This window comes from Streptopelia decaocto (assembly GCF_964273445.1).
Source record: "Streptopelia decaocto genome assembly, chromosome: 1".
Taxonomy (NCBI): domain Eukaryota; kingdom Metazoa; phylum Chordata; class Aves; order Columbiformes; family Columbidae; genus Streptopelia; species Streptopelia decaocto.
Window position 1 is genome coordinate 175,414,249 of NC_138663.1, and position 15,687 is coordinate 175,429,935.

At 36.4% G+C, this 15,687-nt stretch overlaps 1 protein-coding gene across 3 annotated transcripts in view; it reads right to left on the reverse strand.

Moving 5' to 3' along the window:
• Positions 1-15,687, reverse strand: part of TDRD3 (tudor domain containing 3) — a 98,942-nt gene that overhangs the window by 34,960 nt on the left and 48,295 nt on the right. For all 3 annotated transcript variants that reach the window (XM_082042974.1, XM_082042975.1, XM_082042976.1), the window contains exons 4-10: positions 15,149-15,309; positions 12,949-13,090; positions 6,927-6,998; positions 6,235-6,384; positions 5,395-5,538; positions 2,322-2,478; positions 1,839-1,964 (exon numbers count right to left, since the gene is read on the reverse strand). In XM_082042974.1, the coding sequence (XP_081899100.1) occupies positions 1,839-1,964; positions 2,322-2,478; positions 5,395-5,538; positions 6,235-6,384; positions 6,927-6,998; positions 12,949-13,090; positions 15,149-15,309 (952 nt within the window). The remainder of the gene's footprint in view (positions 1-1,838; positions 1,965-2,321; positions 2,479-5,394; positions 5,539-6,234; positions 6,385-6,926; positions 6,999-12,948; positions 13,091-15,148; positions 15,310-15,687) is intronic.

Genomic DNA, 15,687 nt, shown 5'->3' on the forward strand with positions numbered 1-15,687 from the left:
TGGCTCACAGTGCATCTAACTCTACCAGCAGCAGCAAAAGAATCCTGGGGTTGCCAGCAGGTTCACTAACTCCTGAGCCCATCTGTAGAGGCAAGTATTCTAGGACAAAATGTGTGTTCTTTTTCTTTGCTGCCCTCTCCTCTTTTTGGATAAAGGCACCCGCTACACAGCTCCAAAAACTGAATTTCTCGACTGCTGTGTTTCCTTTCACCTGATCATGTTGACCCTTAGTTGCTACAGGCTGCAAAAAATGTGCAAACATATTAATGCAAAATACTATACTGCTTATGCAAGTAGCAACTGTAAACGTACAGCTACAAAGCTCCAAAAGATCTAACAAAAATAAGTCTTGACAAAAACACCACGCATTTAATGGAAAGCAGATAATCCTAATAATTCTCACAGAAGACTGAGGTTTTGATGCACGGAGAGAGTCTATATGGCTTCGTGTTTTCATTGCTAATTCAATAATGACTCTCAAACCCAACTAACCTTAAATTCACTGCTATAGCAAAAAAAGAGGAAAATATTTACACATTTTTAATACAAATTAGCTACAAACAAAAATAATACATCCAAAAAAAGATGTCTCACTCAACTAACCAGAGTTATAGGTATGTTCTACTTGATTTCAGATGCAGGTGCCTATTGACATTACAGCTGTTTGTACCTTTCCCAGCAGGGTAACCTGTTCACTTCCATTTACTACAAGCTTATTTTCCACTTTTCCATACTCCTTTCTTTTTCCACAAAGCAAGAGTCCACTATTAAGAGTCAAAGACTATTTTGGAACTGAAGTTATAAAAATAATTACACGCAAATGCAGCCATTCCTTAGAAAATTCCAAAATATCAAACAGTTCACATGAACTAGTATGACTTTATTTCACCCTTTATGAAAAGTGTCTTTTTATAGGGATAAAAACATTGCAAGTCCATCACAAAACCTCAACGTTAAAATAATGGAAGCAAATATTTTCATTTCATGTTGGTCACTGGAACACCCCCAAGGCCATAGCCAAAAGAAAAAATTATCTCCATTTATTACTCAGCTTACAGTGGGTTTTACTTTAATATTACAGCAGCGTAGAGACCTTAGGATGTATGGAGTTTCTTTTAATGCATCTGTCTGTTAAATTACTGAATGATTTAGACCTAAAGAGACACCCTGGTGCACAGTCTACATTCTTGTATGGCTTCTTAAGAAATTAACTAGGAGATAACTTGAAGAAAAATCCCACATTTTTCACATTTATTCTGAGGGACTGACTTCCCTCTTTCTAAAAATCTTAACTTTTCCCTCAGTCCTTGCAGTTATTAAACAGGAAAACCTGGAGAAAATAGTTGTTCAATATATTATTTTCCCCTCCAGAGAGAGCGAATACAAAAATAATTAAGGTCACCACAATTACTAAACTCTTAATTGGGCAGCACACAAAAACGTGCTGTTTATAAACTGAGGAATGAGGACTGTGAGGCCTTTGTCTTTCTTTACTTCTGAACAATATGTAAGTTCATTGAAGTCGGGAGATCATTTATCAAATTAAACTAACAAACTGGGATTTATGTCACCTTATTAAAGAATTACTGACTTTTAGACATCTAAGCCTGAAACAAACACCCTAAGCTATTCTACAATCAAGACAGAAGTACAAAGCACCACGGTGTGATTTGTTTGATGTTTCTTCAAAGGAGAGGAAGAGCTCTGTAGCACTCCTTGTTTTTACAGCTGACTGTGGAAGGAGTTCTAGGAACCACCTTTAGATGACAAGTTAGGAAAAACAATTCCACCAACACTGTCCAATCTTGGTTCCAGAAACATTAAATTCAATAACTTACCCTCTACTGTTAGAGTACCCATTTTGGATTCCAGAAAATCAAACAGTGTGCTTGGTGCAGACGGTCTCGAGTTTCCGAGCTCTTCTTCATCTTCAGGCCGTACTCGGCCTCGGCCCTTCCCTTTACCTGTAAACATCAAAAGTCATTTTGAGTGAGGAATAAATAAGAGTGTATGCACTTTTAAATTTCACTTATAAAATGTATGTATTTTCTATCTTTAAAACATTTTACCACGGACAAAATAGATACAGATATTTTTCATTTAAGGATACTAAAATCTGTTACTTCAAGTCCAAAAATTTTGACAAGAATACAATACACAGAGGCCTTTTCTAAGTATTTGCTTTCAAGTTTGCAATGCATTCTAACTTGCAGGAGAAAAAACATGCAGATATGCCCTTCTATACCTACGTTAGCAATCCATCACACACAAATTCCTTCACTCATAAACGCCAGTTCAAAGAATTTCTTGGCAAGTTTTACCTCTAGGTGGTGGTCCCTGAATGGTTTTCTGTTTACTGCTGTTCAGAAGAAAATTTAATGCCGCCTCTAGACTGTTATTGTTATCCATAAGCGCCTGTCTTGCTGCTTCTTTGCTGAAACCCATCTCTGTTATGTGTTTTAGAGCCTTTTCATCAACCTGAAATGAAAGATATACACAGACCTAATAATAAAATGCAAGAGAGATTCCATAAAAACACCAGATTTGACTTTAATTTCTCATTAATTTTTAATTGAAACACCATTTCATATTTCATTGATGATATCAGTTTTATATAAAATCTTCACATATTATCTTTCTTAGGTACAAACAATTAGCTAGTACAGGGTTTTTTTTAATATTATTATTATGATTTTTAATTAATAAGTTTTCAGTGCTAATATTATGTGGTTTCAAGCACAAATTGCCCTAGTCTACTTCTTTCTTTGCTGTACACTGGAACAGTATGACAGACTGTAATATACTTTCTCTGAGATGAAAACTGAAACAAATCTCTCAGAATAATACTTGCATAAAAACGAGCCATTGTTGCTATTTATAGATAAAGACACCCTTCCACTTACAGACAATACAAAACCCAGTTATACACTTCTTAAAAATGGAGAAAATATAATCAGTAAAGGTTCTGTAGAAGAAAGGAAAGACAATTTACTTGCACAGAAATACATGCTTTCTTATTCTAAACTGTATAGAGTATGAAAACAAAAAGGCAAAGCAGGAATCACAGAACATTAAGTACAGAAAATAACCTTACATCTGCACAGTGCTTCAACACAGTCAAGTAAGAACGGTCTCTTCCAGTGCATACAGACCTACATGCACTAAACATGAAATGGGACTGGGCCATCTGTCCTTCCCCATCCCATATGCAACCAAAACGATGCCAGTTACCCATCTACTGCAGTAGCTGTAACCAAATACATCCTGGAGTCTCATGAACATAACATTTTACCTACAGGTTCCAAAATACCCAAAATACCCCCCCAAGAAAAAAAAAACAAACCATCCAGACCCAATGGAATCTAATCTCTATGATACAGAACTCTCTCTCTGTCCCACTGCTTAAAAGAACTTTTATTGCTAGAATGATTTCAATTACAACTGTATGAGAGTTGTATGACAAATAACATTTAACCCTTCCTCTCCTCTGTTTTCCAGTCTTACGGTGTAATGGGCAAGACATGACTTTGCAGTGCTTGGCGACAACTCCCACATGCTCAGCAAAGTTAACTCCAATGCTATCATATAGCATTCTTCATTCCCCAACTCAACAATATTCTTAATTTAACTGTCCAAACTGACTAAGTAAAGCAATAGCAATTTAAAAGATCAATGGGGCAGAAACATGACCTCAGTGTCTACAGGGAATCATCATCTCAATTGAGTTTGACTTCAAGTTGGCTAAATAATGTCTTATTTTTAATGACAGAATTTAATAGCTCCTCCTCTGGGGCATTCTCTTAGAATGATAACAAGGGTCCAACAGAGAAAAGAACTTCCTCAGCAAATCTATTTCACTCTTATCCCCTTTGTAGGTAAGTAGTTGGTTTCAATGAGAAGAGAACTTCTAGCCCTTACTGCTACGTCATCTCCTTTTGGCAGTGGAAATTCTGTGCACAACAGCTATGTTCAAAGACCAATAAGAAATGAATACTCATATATACCTCTACAGCCAGCTATGGATTAAAAAAAAAAAGAAAAATAAAAATATCTTGGCTAAGTCAGGATTTGAGACCCAAGGGAATGGCAATTTCCCAGAAAAAAGACTGAGAAAGGAAGTAGTATCCTAAGTATCTTCGGATGTCAAAACCTCTCCCTCCAACTTCATTTATGCAGCAAAAATCTTGCTTTTCCTACACAAAACTGGAAAGACAAAGGAAACTGTAGGACATAGCCTGTAAGGACTATTAATAGAGGACAATGACTGACCTCCACAATCTACTGTCTGTCTACAAATAAACAGGAAAAAAATCGCTGCTTTGTTTCTTACTTTGTAGGTAAAGACACAACATTTTGGGTTTCTCAGAAGGTAACACACCAAATGGACTAAAAACTTTTAACCGTTTCTAAATATACACACAAGTCAACAATATACACGAACAACAATCAAACCTACTTGATGTCACAGTTCTAAAAAGATGAAACAAATTCGTTATCCATTCCTTCTAACTGAAGAAGGCTTTCTATATAGGCTTAGTGGGTTCATATTTGCTTCTTCTGAACAGCACCTACATATGCTAAATGACATAAGTACAGGGCAACAAAGATGATTAAGGGAGTGGAGCATCTTCCTTATGAAGAAAGGCTGAGGGTCTCTTTAGCTTGGAGAAGAGGAGACTCAGGGGTGACCTTATTCATGTTTACAAATATATAAAGGGTGAGTGTCACAAGGATGGAGCCAGGCCCTTCTCAGTGACAACCAACAGTAGGACAAGGGGCAATGGGTTCAAACTGGAACACAAGAGGTTCCACTTAAATTTGAGAAGAAACTTCTTCTCAGTGAGGGTAACAGAACACTGGAACAGGCTGCCCAGGGAGATTGTGGAGTCTCCTACTCTGGCGACATTCAAAACCCACCTGGACGCCTTCCTGTGTAACCTCATCTGGGTGTTCCTGCTCCAGCAGGGAGCCTGGACTAGCTGATCTTTCGAGGTCCCTTCCAATCCCTAACATTCTGTGATTCTGTGTGATAATACTAAGTTTTGATAAATTTCAAGTACTGCCATTTTACAGTGCAATGTAATGTACATTTCTCACATCCCACAAGAAAAACAGAAAACAATACTTCAAACAATTACCCAATTAAAATTGTGTGGTGTTTTTCTGGTGATGTTTTGTTTTCTTTTTTGTTGTTGCGGTTTGTTTTATTTTGTTGAGGGTTTTTATTTGTTTGTTTTTTGTTGCTACTGTTGTTTGTGGGGGTGTTTGGGTGGAAGGGTATAGTTTTTTTAAAGTCAGGGTCTTCTGGTTTATTTTTGTTACATTGCTTTTGAGTTGCTTGTTTTGTTTTTTAATAGTACAGGTTTAAGGTTCCATTTAAGTCTTCCACCTTACCAGTTCTCGGTAGACACCTTCATTCTTTCCCTCAGGTTTTGTTATCATCTTCTCTTTCTGGAACAGTTCCCTGTTTCGATTCCCTCCAGCACTCACACTGAGATTACTTCTGCTACTACCACCACCTCCTCCAAATGTCTTGGTCTTTAGATAAGCACAAAAATAACATTTCAGTAAACAGAACTTATGAAAGTAAGCCTTAATATTTAGCTAGTAGAAAGAGTGCAGTAAATTTGATGCAGATGTATTTTTTATGATTATAATAGAAGAAATAAATCAAGAAATAAAGCACTAAGTTACACACAGAAAAAAAGATTAACTTATTAGATAGGTATTTTTCCCCTATGCCCTAATGATGTTGTAAAAAGGGTATATAATTCTAGTTTTTATGACTTACCAAGCAAATTTGAAAAATAAACGTAAAGGAAAACCAAGGGAGGACATAAAAACCTGACATGATGGAACTAAACATCCTAGCTGTTCCTCCAGACTGAATGCAGGGAAACATGGGTTTTTCAGAATTGAAAAAAGCTGATGAAAACTGATGACAGGCATTTATTACTTAAATCTCATTAGCTAAACTGTAAAAGCCACATTTTTTCATAGCAGTATCAAATCAAAATCACATCTACAATAAAATATTATGATAAGTTTATTGCCTTTATTAAAATGAGAACATACTCATCAATCCAAAAGGACTCTATGTTTGATTCATCTTTTTATAGATACATGACTAGAATTATAAGCAAACATCAGAAAGCATTTGTCGTTTAAGAGAGAAATACATAAAATAACAAGATAATCACAGTAAGTAAAATGTTGCAACATGTGCATTCTAACCTCCTTGCTCTTTGTTACTTCAGCAATAGCAGCTGTTCTCTGCTTTTCAAACTCATCATTCTCCACAACAGTTTTTACAGTATTTGTCATCTGCAAAGTCTTTCTGCGATCAAGCTCTCTGCTGTCCACTTGCACGTGAGATGCACATTTCTGAAAAGCCAAAGGAAAACTTTAATTCACTTTTCTACCTATTCTCATCTGAAAAAAATTCAGTCTTATTCCATTAAAGTAGAACAACTTTAGATAAATAATACGATTGTAAAAATCTACACCTATGACATCTAGATGTCTTTGCTGAAAGCACACTCCTCTGGTCCTCTAAAAAGGCCAAAAATAAGGACTTCTACATCTTAAGCATAGCTCATGATGTAGGTAATATAATTATTGTAAATACCTCTTGCGTTCAAGAAGGAACCACGTTAGCACTTACAAGATCTATCCAGAAGAATCAAAGGCTCCACATACCAAATAAAATGTTAAGTTTGAAATTGAAAGGAAAAATGTTAAATATAAATTGGCACAACAAAGTGACAGGATCAATGCATTTTTTTAAAAACAGGCACATTTTATAGATCCAACTCATCATGATCTAAAGTATTTTGATGGCCTTTACCTAACTGGAACAAGTTCCAGTAGATAATCATGATAGTTTTGGTTTTTTTTATGAAATGACAAAGAGAAGTGCACTATACCTGCCCAAAAGGTACAAAAGGGGGAGGCCCACCTTCCGTTCCAATATTACTCCTATTGTGCTTTGCTAAACTCTGTAAAAGAAAAGTGTTGATTAATAAATTGCAAAGAGAAAAGAGATTATATGATACATGTCTCTATTGCAGAAAATACATGAAACTTGCAAGATCAACATTTTAACCTAAAACCAGAAACTATATACTTAATATAACATACTTAATTATATACGTAAAATCCCCAAGTACTTAAGGTGAAGATTGGGTGAGGGGCAGGGAGACACAGAAAACTATGAAAATTTGCAAAATCATGAAGGCAAAACATACAGCAAATGCAGAAAAAAATCAGTTGTATAGCAAAATCGACACTAGTAGAACAAAGCAGCACACAAATAGGCAGCAGATGTTTCTTCCCATAGTGCCTAGTGAACTGCCAGCTGCTAGAGGCTGTAAAGGCAAACAGCTTTAGCATGTGTAAAAAGGGATTGGACCAATTCAGCCTAGAGAAGGCAAGGGTCAGGGGGCATGTTATCAATCTACACAAACACCTGAAGAAAGGCTGTAAAAAGATGGAGCCAGGCTCTTTTCAGTGGTGGCCAGTGACAGGACAAGAGACAACAGGCACAAATGGGAACACAGGAGGTTCCCTCTGAACATCAGAAAACATTCTTTTTACCATGAGGGTGATTTAGCACTGGCACATATTGCTCAGGGAGGTTGTGGAGTCTCCATCCTTGGAGATATTCCAAAGCTGCCTGGACATGGTCCTGAGTAAGTGGCTCTAGGTGGCCCTGCTTAAGCAGAGGGGGAGGGTTGGACCAGATGACATCCAGACGTCCACTCCAACCTCAATTATTTTGTGAAATTGATAAACCCATGCATAAGCAAATACTGAAAGGATTAGTCCAGACTGTATCCCCTGATAAAACATAATACAGCAATTCTGGATGCCAAGGCTGTATAAGAGCTCAGGCTGCATGCTCTCCCTAAAAAGAATCTCCTTTTGCCACTTTTGGAAACAAAACACTGTGCCTCTAGGAAATTTCCTCTGTGGTCTCATGAAAAGTACAGTACATATGCTAAATTGATCAGGAGATCTTTGGATCAGGAAGACCATAAAAAGCATAACAACTACTGATACGTAATATCTATAGAAGTGCTCTAAACTCTTAGCCACAATCAAGCAATCAGTGACCTAGGCTTGAAAACAAAGCACACTCAAATAATACAAGTTACTAGTGGCCAAGAACAGTAAAAAGATGGATTTGTAAAACATTGCATTAAAGTATCTGTTCACAGTTTATACACCTCTTTCTTTACAAATTGTGACAACAGCAACACTCTGCAAGAGAATGCGATTCTTTGGAATCACCATTTGGTTATGTGTTAAGTATTTCACATTACAAAGAAATATATGGCTTCAGACATGGAAAAAGGAAGAATAGGTCCTTAATGCTGTTAAAATGCTTCAAAACTGTATTTTCTATAATTCATCTGTTTTATCAACTTCATTTCTTATTGTCCCTTTTTGTGCTACTGGGACAGTCACTCATAATTACATATATAATTTACATGGGCAATTCTAAGGCAGCACTTAGAAGCACAGAAATCAGATTATTTCTGGTTTAGTTTCAGTTAGTTCACTTCAAGTGCTGCCTTAAAACCAAGAGGCTGATCCCTGTAGCACCCTCACACCTTCCTGTGCTGCCTTAAAACCAAGAGGCTGATCCCTGTAGTACCCTCACACCTTCCTGTGTCTGTTAACTGAAGCAGCAGAGAACAAAGAGCATCTCATGGCCAAGCCACTTCGCAGCCCCAGGGCAGGTGCTTTAGATACAAATCCTCCACTTTTGTTGTTTCTTTGGATGCAGAGAAATGTAGGCAATTCTGAAATGAACTCCAGCACTCAAATTATAATAAAAATATTTATATGATGGCCTAAGAACTCTAACATTTGGTCAAACTTAATTCCTCATGTCCTATACTCAGAAATAACACGCTTCAGTTTAATGTCTCACTTGGGTTTGGGGTGTTTTCTTTCCCAAAACCGACTCAAGGAAACACATACAAGCAAAAGACTGTTGCAAACTTGCTCAAACATGTAATTCAGCAAATGCCGAAGAAGCACTTAAAAATTGACTGCATATTTACTAACATTTAGCCATATGAGTTCTGAATCATAACAATGTATTGCATAAAATCGTTATCCAGAATGAAAGAATCCTGTCTAATGGTAAATAATAGCCTTGATACTTTCTTTTCAAGTAGCACTGTCTGCTGAGAAGTGAGAACAACTGCTTTGGAAATTAAATTCCACTTTGCACTGAATAAAAAGCAAAGTGGCAACAAGAACAATATTTCTAACTTACAATTAAATTTGCTTGTAGCAGAGCAGTAACTATCATTTACAATAAGCTCTTTTGGTAATACATTCAGTATGCAGCTTTCACCCTTTATGCTGTATTTGGAATGTGACATTAAAAAAATTTCCTTAGGGAATCGCTTAAGAAACAAAGGTTTACAATATGACACTGAACTCCTAGATATCATATACTCTTATCCCCTCACATTTATTCTAATGTGAATTTGGAAGTATACATAAAACTACTTCAATTCCCCCATCAGGTAACCTCAATGCTTAGCCTCACCTTCCTCAAAAAAGAATCACTAAGTATAAGAAGAACTTTACTTTTAGATTCATAATTTGATAGATTCTGCATTTTAAAAATATAGGGCCTACCAAACAGTCTCACCAATCATCTCAGCAAAATTTCCGTCAGCCTTCACTTACAGACGGTCTGATGTTTTGATTAACAGCAACAAAAAGTACTCTTCCTTCATAAAAAGGGTACCGGCAATTATCTTGCAGATACTGATCCTCACTGACTTAAATACCAGTCATCACCAGAACACTGGGAACACTATGAAGCAATAATTATTTGTAACAGTATTCTCACCTAAAGAAGTCCATGACACACTAACTTATATTTTCAAACAACCACACAGTAACAATCCCATTTACTCCTTCCTTATTTATTTACCATCGCTTAAACAGTAACACTTAAAAAAACCAGAAATTTCTATGCAAGAATTACCTTATAATAAAATTGAATGGTACAAAGAATATATTTATTCCACATGAACTACATTTGTAGTGTGAAAATACTGCATTAATTCCACATACACTACACTAGTAGTGTGAATTTTCCATTACTAAAACTCAGTTCCTCCCAAAATCAGTGTCAAACATCATTCCGAATGGAACAAAATAGTAACACAACTATGCAACTAGAAGCTGAGAGATACGTGCAAGGGCAATAATTTAAGACAGGAACAATAACTTCAGAATTAAAATTTTGTAGTATTATTTGACTTAATAGCACTAGCTGATTTAATAACTATAAAAAAAAATCCTTAGTTTTTCATCTACACAAGAAGCCAAATTAACACTTCTCAGATATTGTATTGGAAAGAAATAAAAAGGCTTCAAAACAAGTAATTTGACGTAGTCACACAAATAAGTTTTTCTGTCTTTTTAGGGAAACACAGTTCAGCATTTTATTTAAGCTTCACTGGCAAGATTAGACAAGGAATGGCAATGTCCTCACTTAAGTTTCTTTGAGAGTTGACAATCTTGGTTAGCTGTCAACTGTTCTCTTCTGTAAAGCTTTCTGAACAGGACAGAAACACTGAGTTCATGAGGACACTACTATGAAAGTAGCATCTGGCTTCTATAGACTTGCTTGAGCGCTCTATGTCTAGCTGTCAGTCCAGATATAGAACTGGAACTACAATTTCCCATGGTCATGGTTCACCTGTCCAAACTGATTTGTTGTCACCCACAGCTTTTCTGACATGGCCACATTTACGCTGGGAACCTGACTGTGCGCTGTGAGCTGGTCAATGAGAAAAAGAAAACGATACCTTAGCAAATCGCAAGATGGAACCAGAGAATTGAGGGGACAGCAAAAGGCAATAGTTAACTTCTTATATTTTATCTTACCAGAGTAAATCAGTGAAAACTTAGTTACCTCTCTTTTAAACATATCACATAAAGCCAACAGAAGTGACTAAAAAGAAGTGCTAAAACTTGTAGTCAGCAGCATGATCATGGTTATTAAATGGCTTGCTTTCTTGTAAACAGAACACATTCCAAGATATTTCTTGACAGTGACCTCAAAAACAAATTTTCATAAAGCAACATTTATTTGTTGAAGCCCAGACAGAAGAAACATGAAAACAGACTGTCCAAATTATCACAAATAAAGCTAATTAATTCTATTGACCCTTCTCTTACCAATTAGACAGCACTCTTAACAACGTGTTACTTCTACTTGTCTCTTTTCCACCTCAAACAATCTTAAAATTTAAGTGTTTTTTAACTGCAGAGAAAACTCACAAGACTTCATACTAAATATGAATAAACCCACAGAATTGGATGATTCTGCTGTTGGCCTCAGAGCCTTCTTTTTAATCAAACAGGCAGCTCCCTTTAAAACTAGAAATGTTTTTAAAAACCTATTTTCAACTATAAAAGCACAGAAATGATGCCAAACAGAAGCTAGAGTGGACACTGCATAAACCACATTTCAAATAAATTTTGGCTCAGTTTCTCAAATTCATAAAAATGCAAATAACACTGAAGAAGGCTATTCATAACAATAATGGCTCTGCCAAACTTCACATCAGCAACAATAAAACAAGTACTTTAAACAGAAATGACATTTCATAAGCATGGTGTTCATAAACAGCTACTCTGTTTCAGAGACGTGGATGTAAAGATGTAGATGATGTAGATGTAGATGTGCAGTAGTAGCGACAGCTGATCTGTTAAGTATTTGGGAATGTTTGTAGCAGGGTCACAACTTCCTGCCCTAGGAACTTCCACTTATTTGTGAGGAAATGTATGAAAAAGTCCTCCAACTTTTGGTCACTTGGGACAGGAAAGAGGTTAAAATGGAGTAAATGCGTTTACAAGCACTTGTGGCTTGTTGAAAGATTTTAAACCCTCCAATTCATCTTTCTAATCACAAATTTAACTAAAGCACTGATGAAATCTGCAATACAGAATTCATATTTACGGTTACCAACTTCAACGCTTTCCATACAATTACTATTTTTTTTTGTCTCAAAAATATAGTCTGCAGATGGCAGTTTTAAGAGGCATCATTCTATAATATTTTGGTACCAAACACACTGTTTAGGAAAGCAACTACCCAAGGTTGCACTGAAGTAAATTTCATGTGTTTGACCCATGCAAAGATGACTTACATTGTGTGCCGCTGTACTCAGCACTGGTGAGGTTGCACCTTGAATACTGAACTGTGTTCAGTTTTGGGCCCCTCAGCATAAGAAGGACATTGAGGTACTAGAGAGAGTGCAGTGGAGGGTGACAAAGCTGGTGAGGGGTCTGGAGCACAAGTCTGATGAGGAGCAGCTGAGGGAACTGGGGCTGTTTAGCCTGGAGAAAAGGAGGCTGAGGGAAGACCTTAGTGCTCTCTACAACTACCCGAAAGGAGGTTGTAGCATGGAGGGTGCTGGTCTCTTCTCCCAAGTAGCAAGTGATAGGACAAGAGAAAATAGCCTCAACTTGTGCCAGGGGAGGTTTAGATCGAATATTAAGAAACATTTCTTCATGGAAAGGGTTGTCAGGCATTGGAACAGGCTGCCCAGGGAAGTGTTGTGTCACCATCCCTGGAGGTGTTTAAAAGGTGTTTAGACGAGGTTTTAGGGACATGGTTTAGTGCTAGAGCTAGGTTAGGTTATTGTTATTATGGTTGGGCTTGATGATCCTGGGGATCACTTCCAACAGAAATATTTCTATGATTCTAAATACATTTTTTTCTTTTGCAACATTATACATAAGACCTATTTACATGTATTTGGCTGCATCCCCAATGATATTTGGCTGCATCCCCAAGTTCTAAAAGCTTATCATATGAAGGCTTACAATCAACACATTAAGCTTGATGTCATTAAATGTAATATACATCCTGTAAGACAAGTATTTCCAGTGGTGTTACCTCACCCTTTGTAATTCCCACTTTTCTATAAGATGCTCCACTTCACCTCCAAGAACTGTTGTGTTACCGTCATCCAACAGCAAGAATCCATTTCTCACTTCGACAATTCCTGAAAGTTTAATTTTCGTTCCAGGTGGAGTGTTCAGGCTAGAATTAGAAACAAAGCCAAATACTTCAAATACATTTATTAATATTCCGTCACCAAAAACATATCAAATTCTACTCTTGTTATACTTCCACTATTGTCACATAAAAAAATCTTTGCAATAATTCCTTCACTATGCACAGTACTTTTCAATAGCTTTTTTGGAACACTTCCGACTCATTACACAAAAATGCCATATTGCAAATTAGATTCTAACAGAGATGAATGTTTGCAAATTGTCTGTTTGGTTAAAATCCAATTTAACAATACAAAACTACGGATGTGATTTGTTTAGACTAACAGAAGATGTCTCCAAGTCAGTTGTCTAAGTTCCTCATCCTAGGATGCATTTATAGTTAATAAATAGAGGAACTCCAGATGGTTAATCATCTCATTTATTTTAGACATTTAACTCAGGAAAAAATTAAGAGCTGTTAGAAAAAAAGCTTTCTATATATTACAGTCAGGACTGTACCAGAATAAATGTAAAAAACGTGCATCATTTAAAAACATAAGGACGCTCTTTGTGGTCAACTCCCACAAGAAGGTATCTACCCAATGAAAAATAACAGCAGATGTATAAAAGATCACACATCTTCGACCCGTAATTAAAAGATATGATAAGAACAACAATCTGGAAACTATGTTTTTTCTTGTGAGAAACAAGATACAGTCAGAGTGAGCAGCAGTAACCTCTTTAAAATATGCTAAAGCTATTGTTACAATCACAGGACCATACCACACGGTAAGGAAGGTAAGGAAAATTTACAGTGGAGTCAGCCAATTTCAGACCTAGTGGCGTTAACCTTAGCAATATGAATGGATTTTAGGTATTGTTCTCATAAAAGTAAAGAAAATGAGATCATAAAAAACAGGCAAGAAAGAAATACAGCAAAAAAATGAGAATTATGCAAAGGGGTAGAGGAGTAAATGGAAACCCCAATAATGAAGAAATTCTAATTTAAAATAAAACTCTGATTTTTATTTATTTCAAAGAAACACTACGTACTGAAACAGGATATTATTCCAGGTTAATGATCTAACCTCAAACCTGAAACAACCACATACAACACAAATTAATTTTTCATACTGTGTTACTTGAAATCAAGAGCTCACATCATTAGTACAGAGTGATGAGTTCTCTGACATTTTTGAGCTTTTATCTAAAAGCTTTCAAATTAAGTCTTCCACTGAGTGTTCCAATTAAAGTATTCTGTGATTTAGAATCTACTTACACAGGAGCCTTTTTCCCTTCCTTTTCTCCTCTCTTTAAATTCATGTTGGAATATGACATTCTAAGTTCTGCTGGTTTAAGCCAAAATTAAAATATGATTGAGTGTTCAACCTTTTAAGACAGCATCACTCTAAACTGCAAGCTGCTCCTGCTAAGGAGCAGTTTAACAGTACAAAATGACATTTAAAAATGCGGTATATATCTATATCTAACTGTTGCAGCTAGCAGAGAGGAGATTTTTTTAAAATCAAAGTCAACTGAACTAGGGTTAAGAGCAAAGCACACCATGACTCCAGAGACTAAACACTAGAAATAATTTTCAGCATCTTCATAACCAAACACACAAAAAATCCCCACATTCAACAGTAATTAGGTCTCTTACCCTTTGTTTTTAACCGAAGAAATACTTGCTAATTCAGTTCAAGTTAAAGTCTTGCCCATGGTGAAGCAGCACTAGTTGCATTAAGTTAGGTGTGTCAGGCCTGTGATATTCCAGCGTCAGACAAAAGATCTGCTGCTACCAAAAATGGGGAATTTGGCTCAAGTTTGCACGCACCCAAAACGCTGTCTGTGATGTAAACTCCAACTCAGCAGATGACTGCAAAAATCCACCTTCTTCCATTGTGTAGTTCAGCATAAACAGTATTGTAAATTACATTCATATACACCTTTGCATGCTGAATTTAAGGTTCTCCTTTATATATAAAATTTGAGAAGGAAAAAACCTGTTCTGTCATGCAATTTTTCCATGTATTACTAAGGATACTTCCATTATTTTAAGGATATTTAAGTATCAGAGCAAAACTTTGAAAAGAAAGTTGTTCACCTTATTTTTGACATACTACTGTATTCTATAGCTGTGCAGCTTGTGTGTCCATCGGTCATCTGTAAACGTAACATTCTGGGAGCAGCCTGAGATTCTTCATTATCCTTTGGTGCAGCAACATTGCGTATTTTCTGTATTTGCAGAACACATGGCCCTTCCAGCTACATATGCAAAACAGAAAAGACAAAACTGTTAACACCATGAAGCAAACACACTGTACTATCTAGACATGCTAACAGATGGTCCCAGGCAAAGGAAAGTTCAATTTGATCAGGCAGTCATGTTCAATTTCTGTCGTTCATGTACTGTACATTCAAAAGCATGATAAAAATGGCTTTTTCAGGGAAACAGTTGTGATGCTTCATACATCTCTGCAATAATGGTTATGGAAAAGAACTGAAAGAAAAGAGGTGAGGGGAGCAAACAAGCAAAACCACAACTAGTGTCACTTCAAACATACTATGGAGTGCAGATAAGATTTCACGTGCTGTACTGCGGGGTCTCATTTACAATCATTACAATGACTACAATTAAAGTAA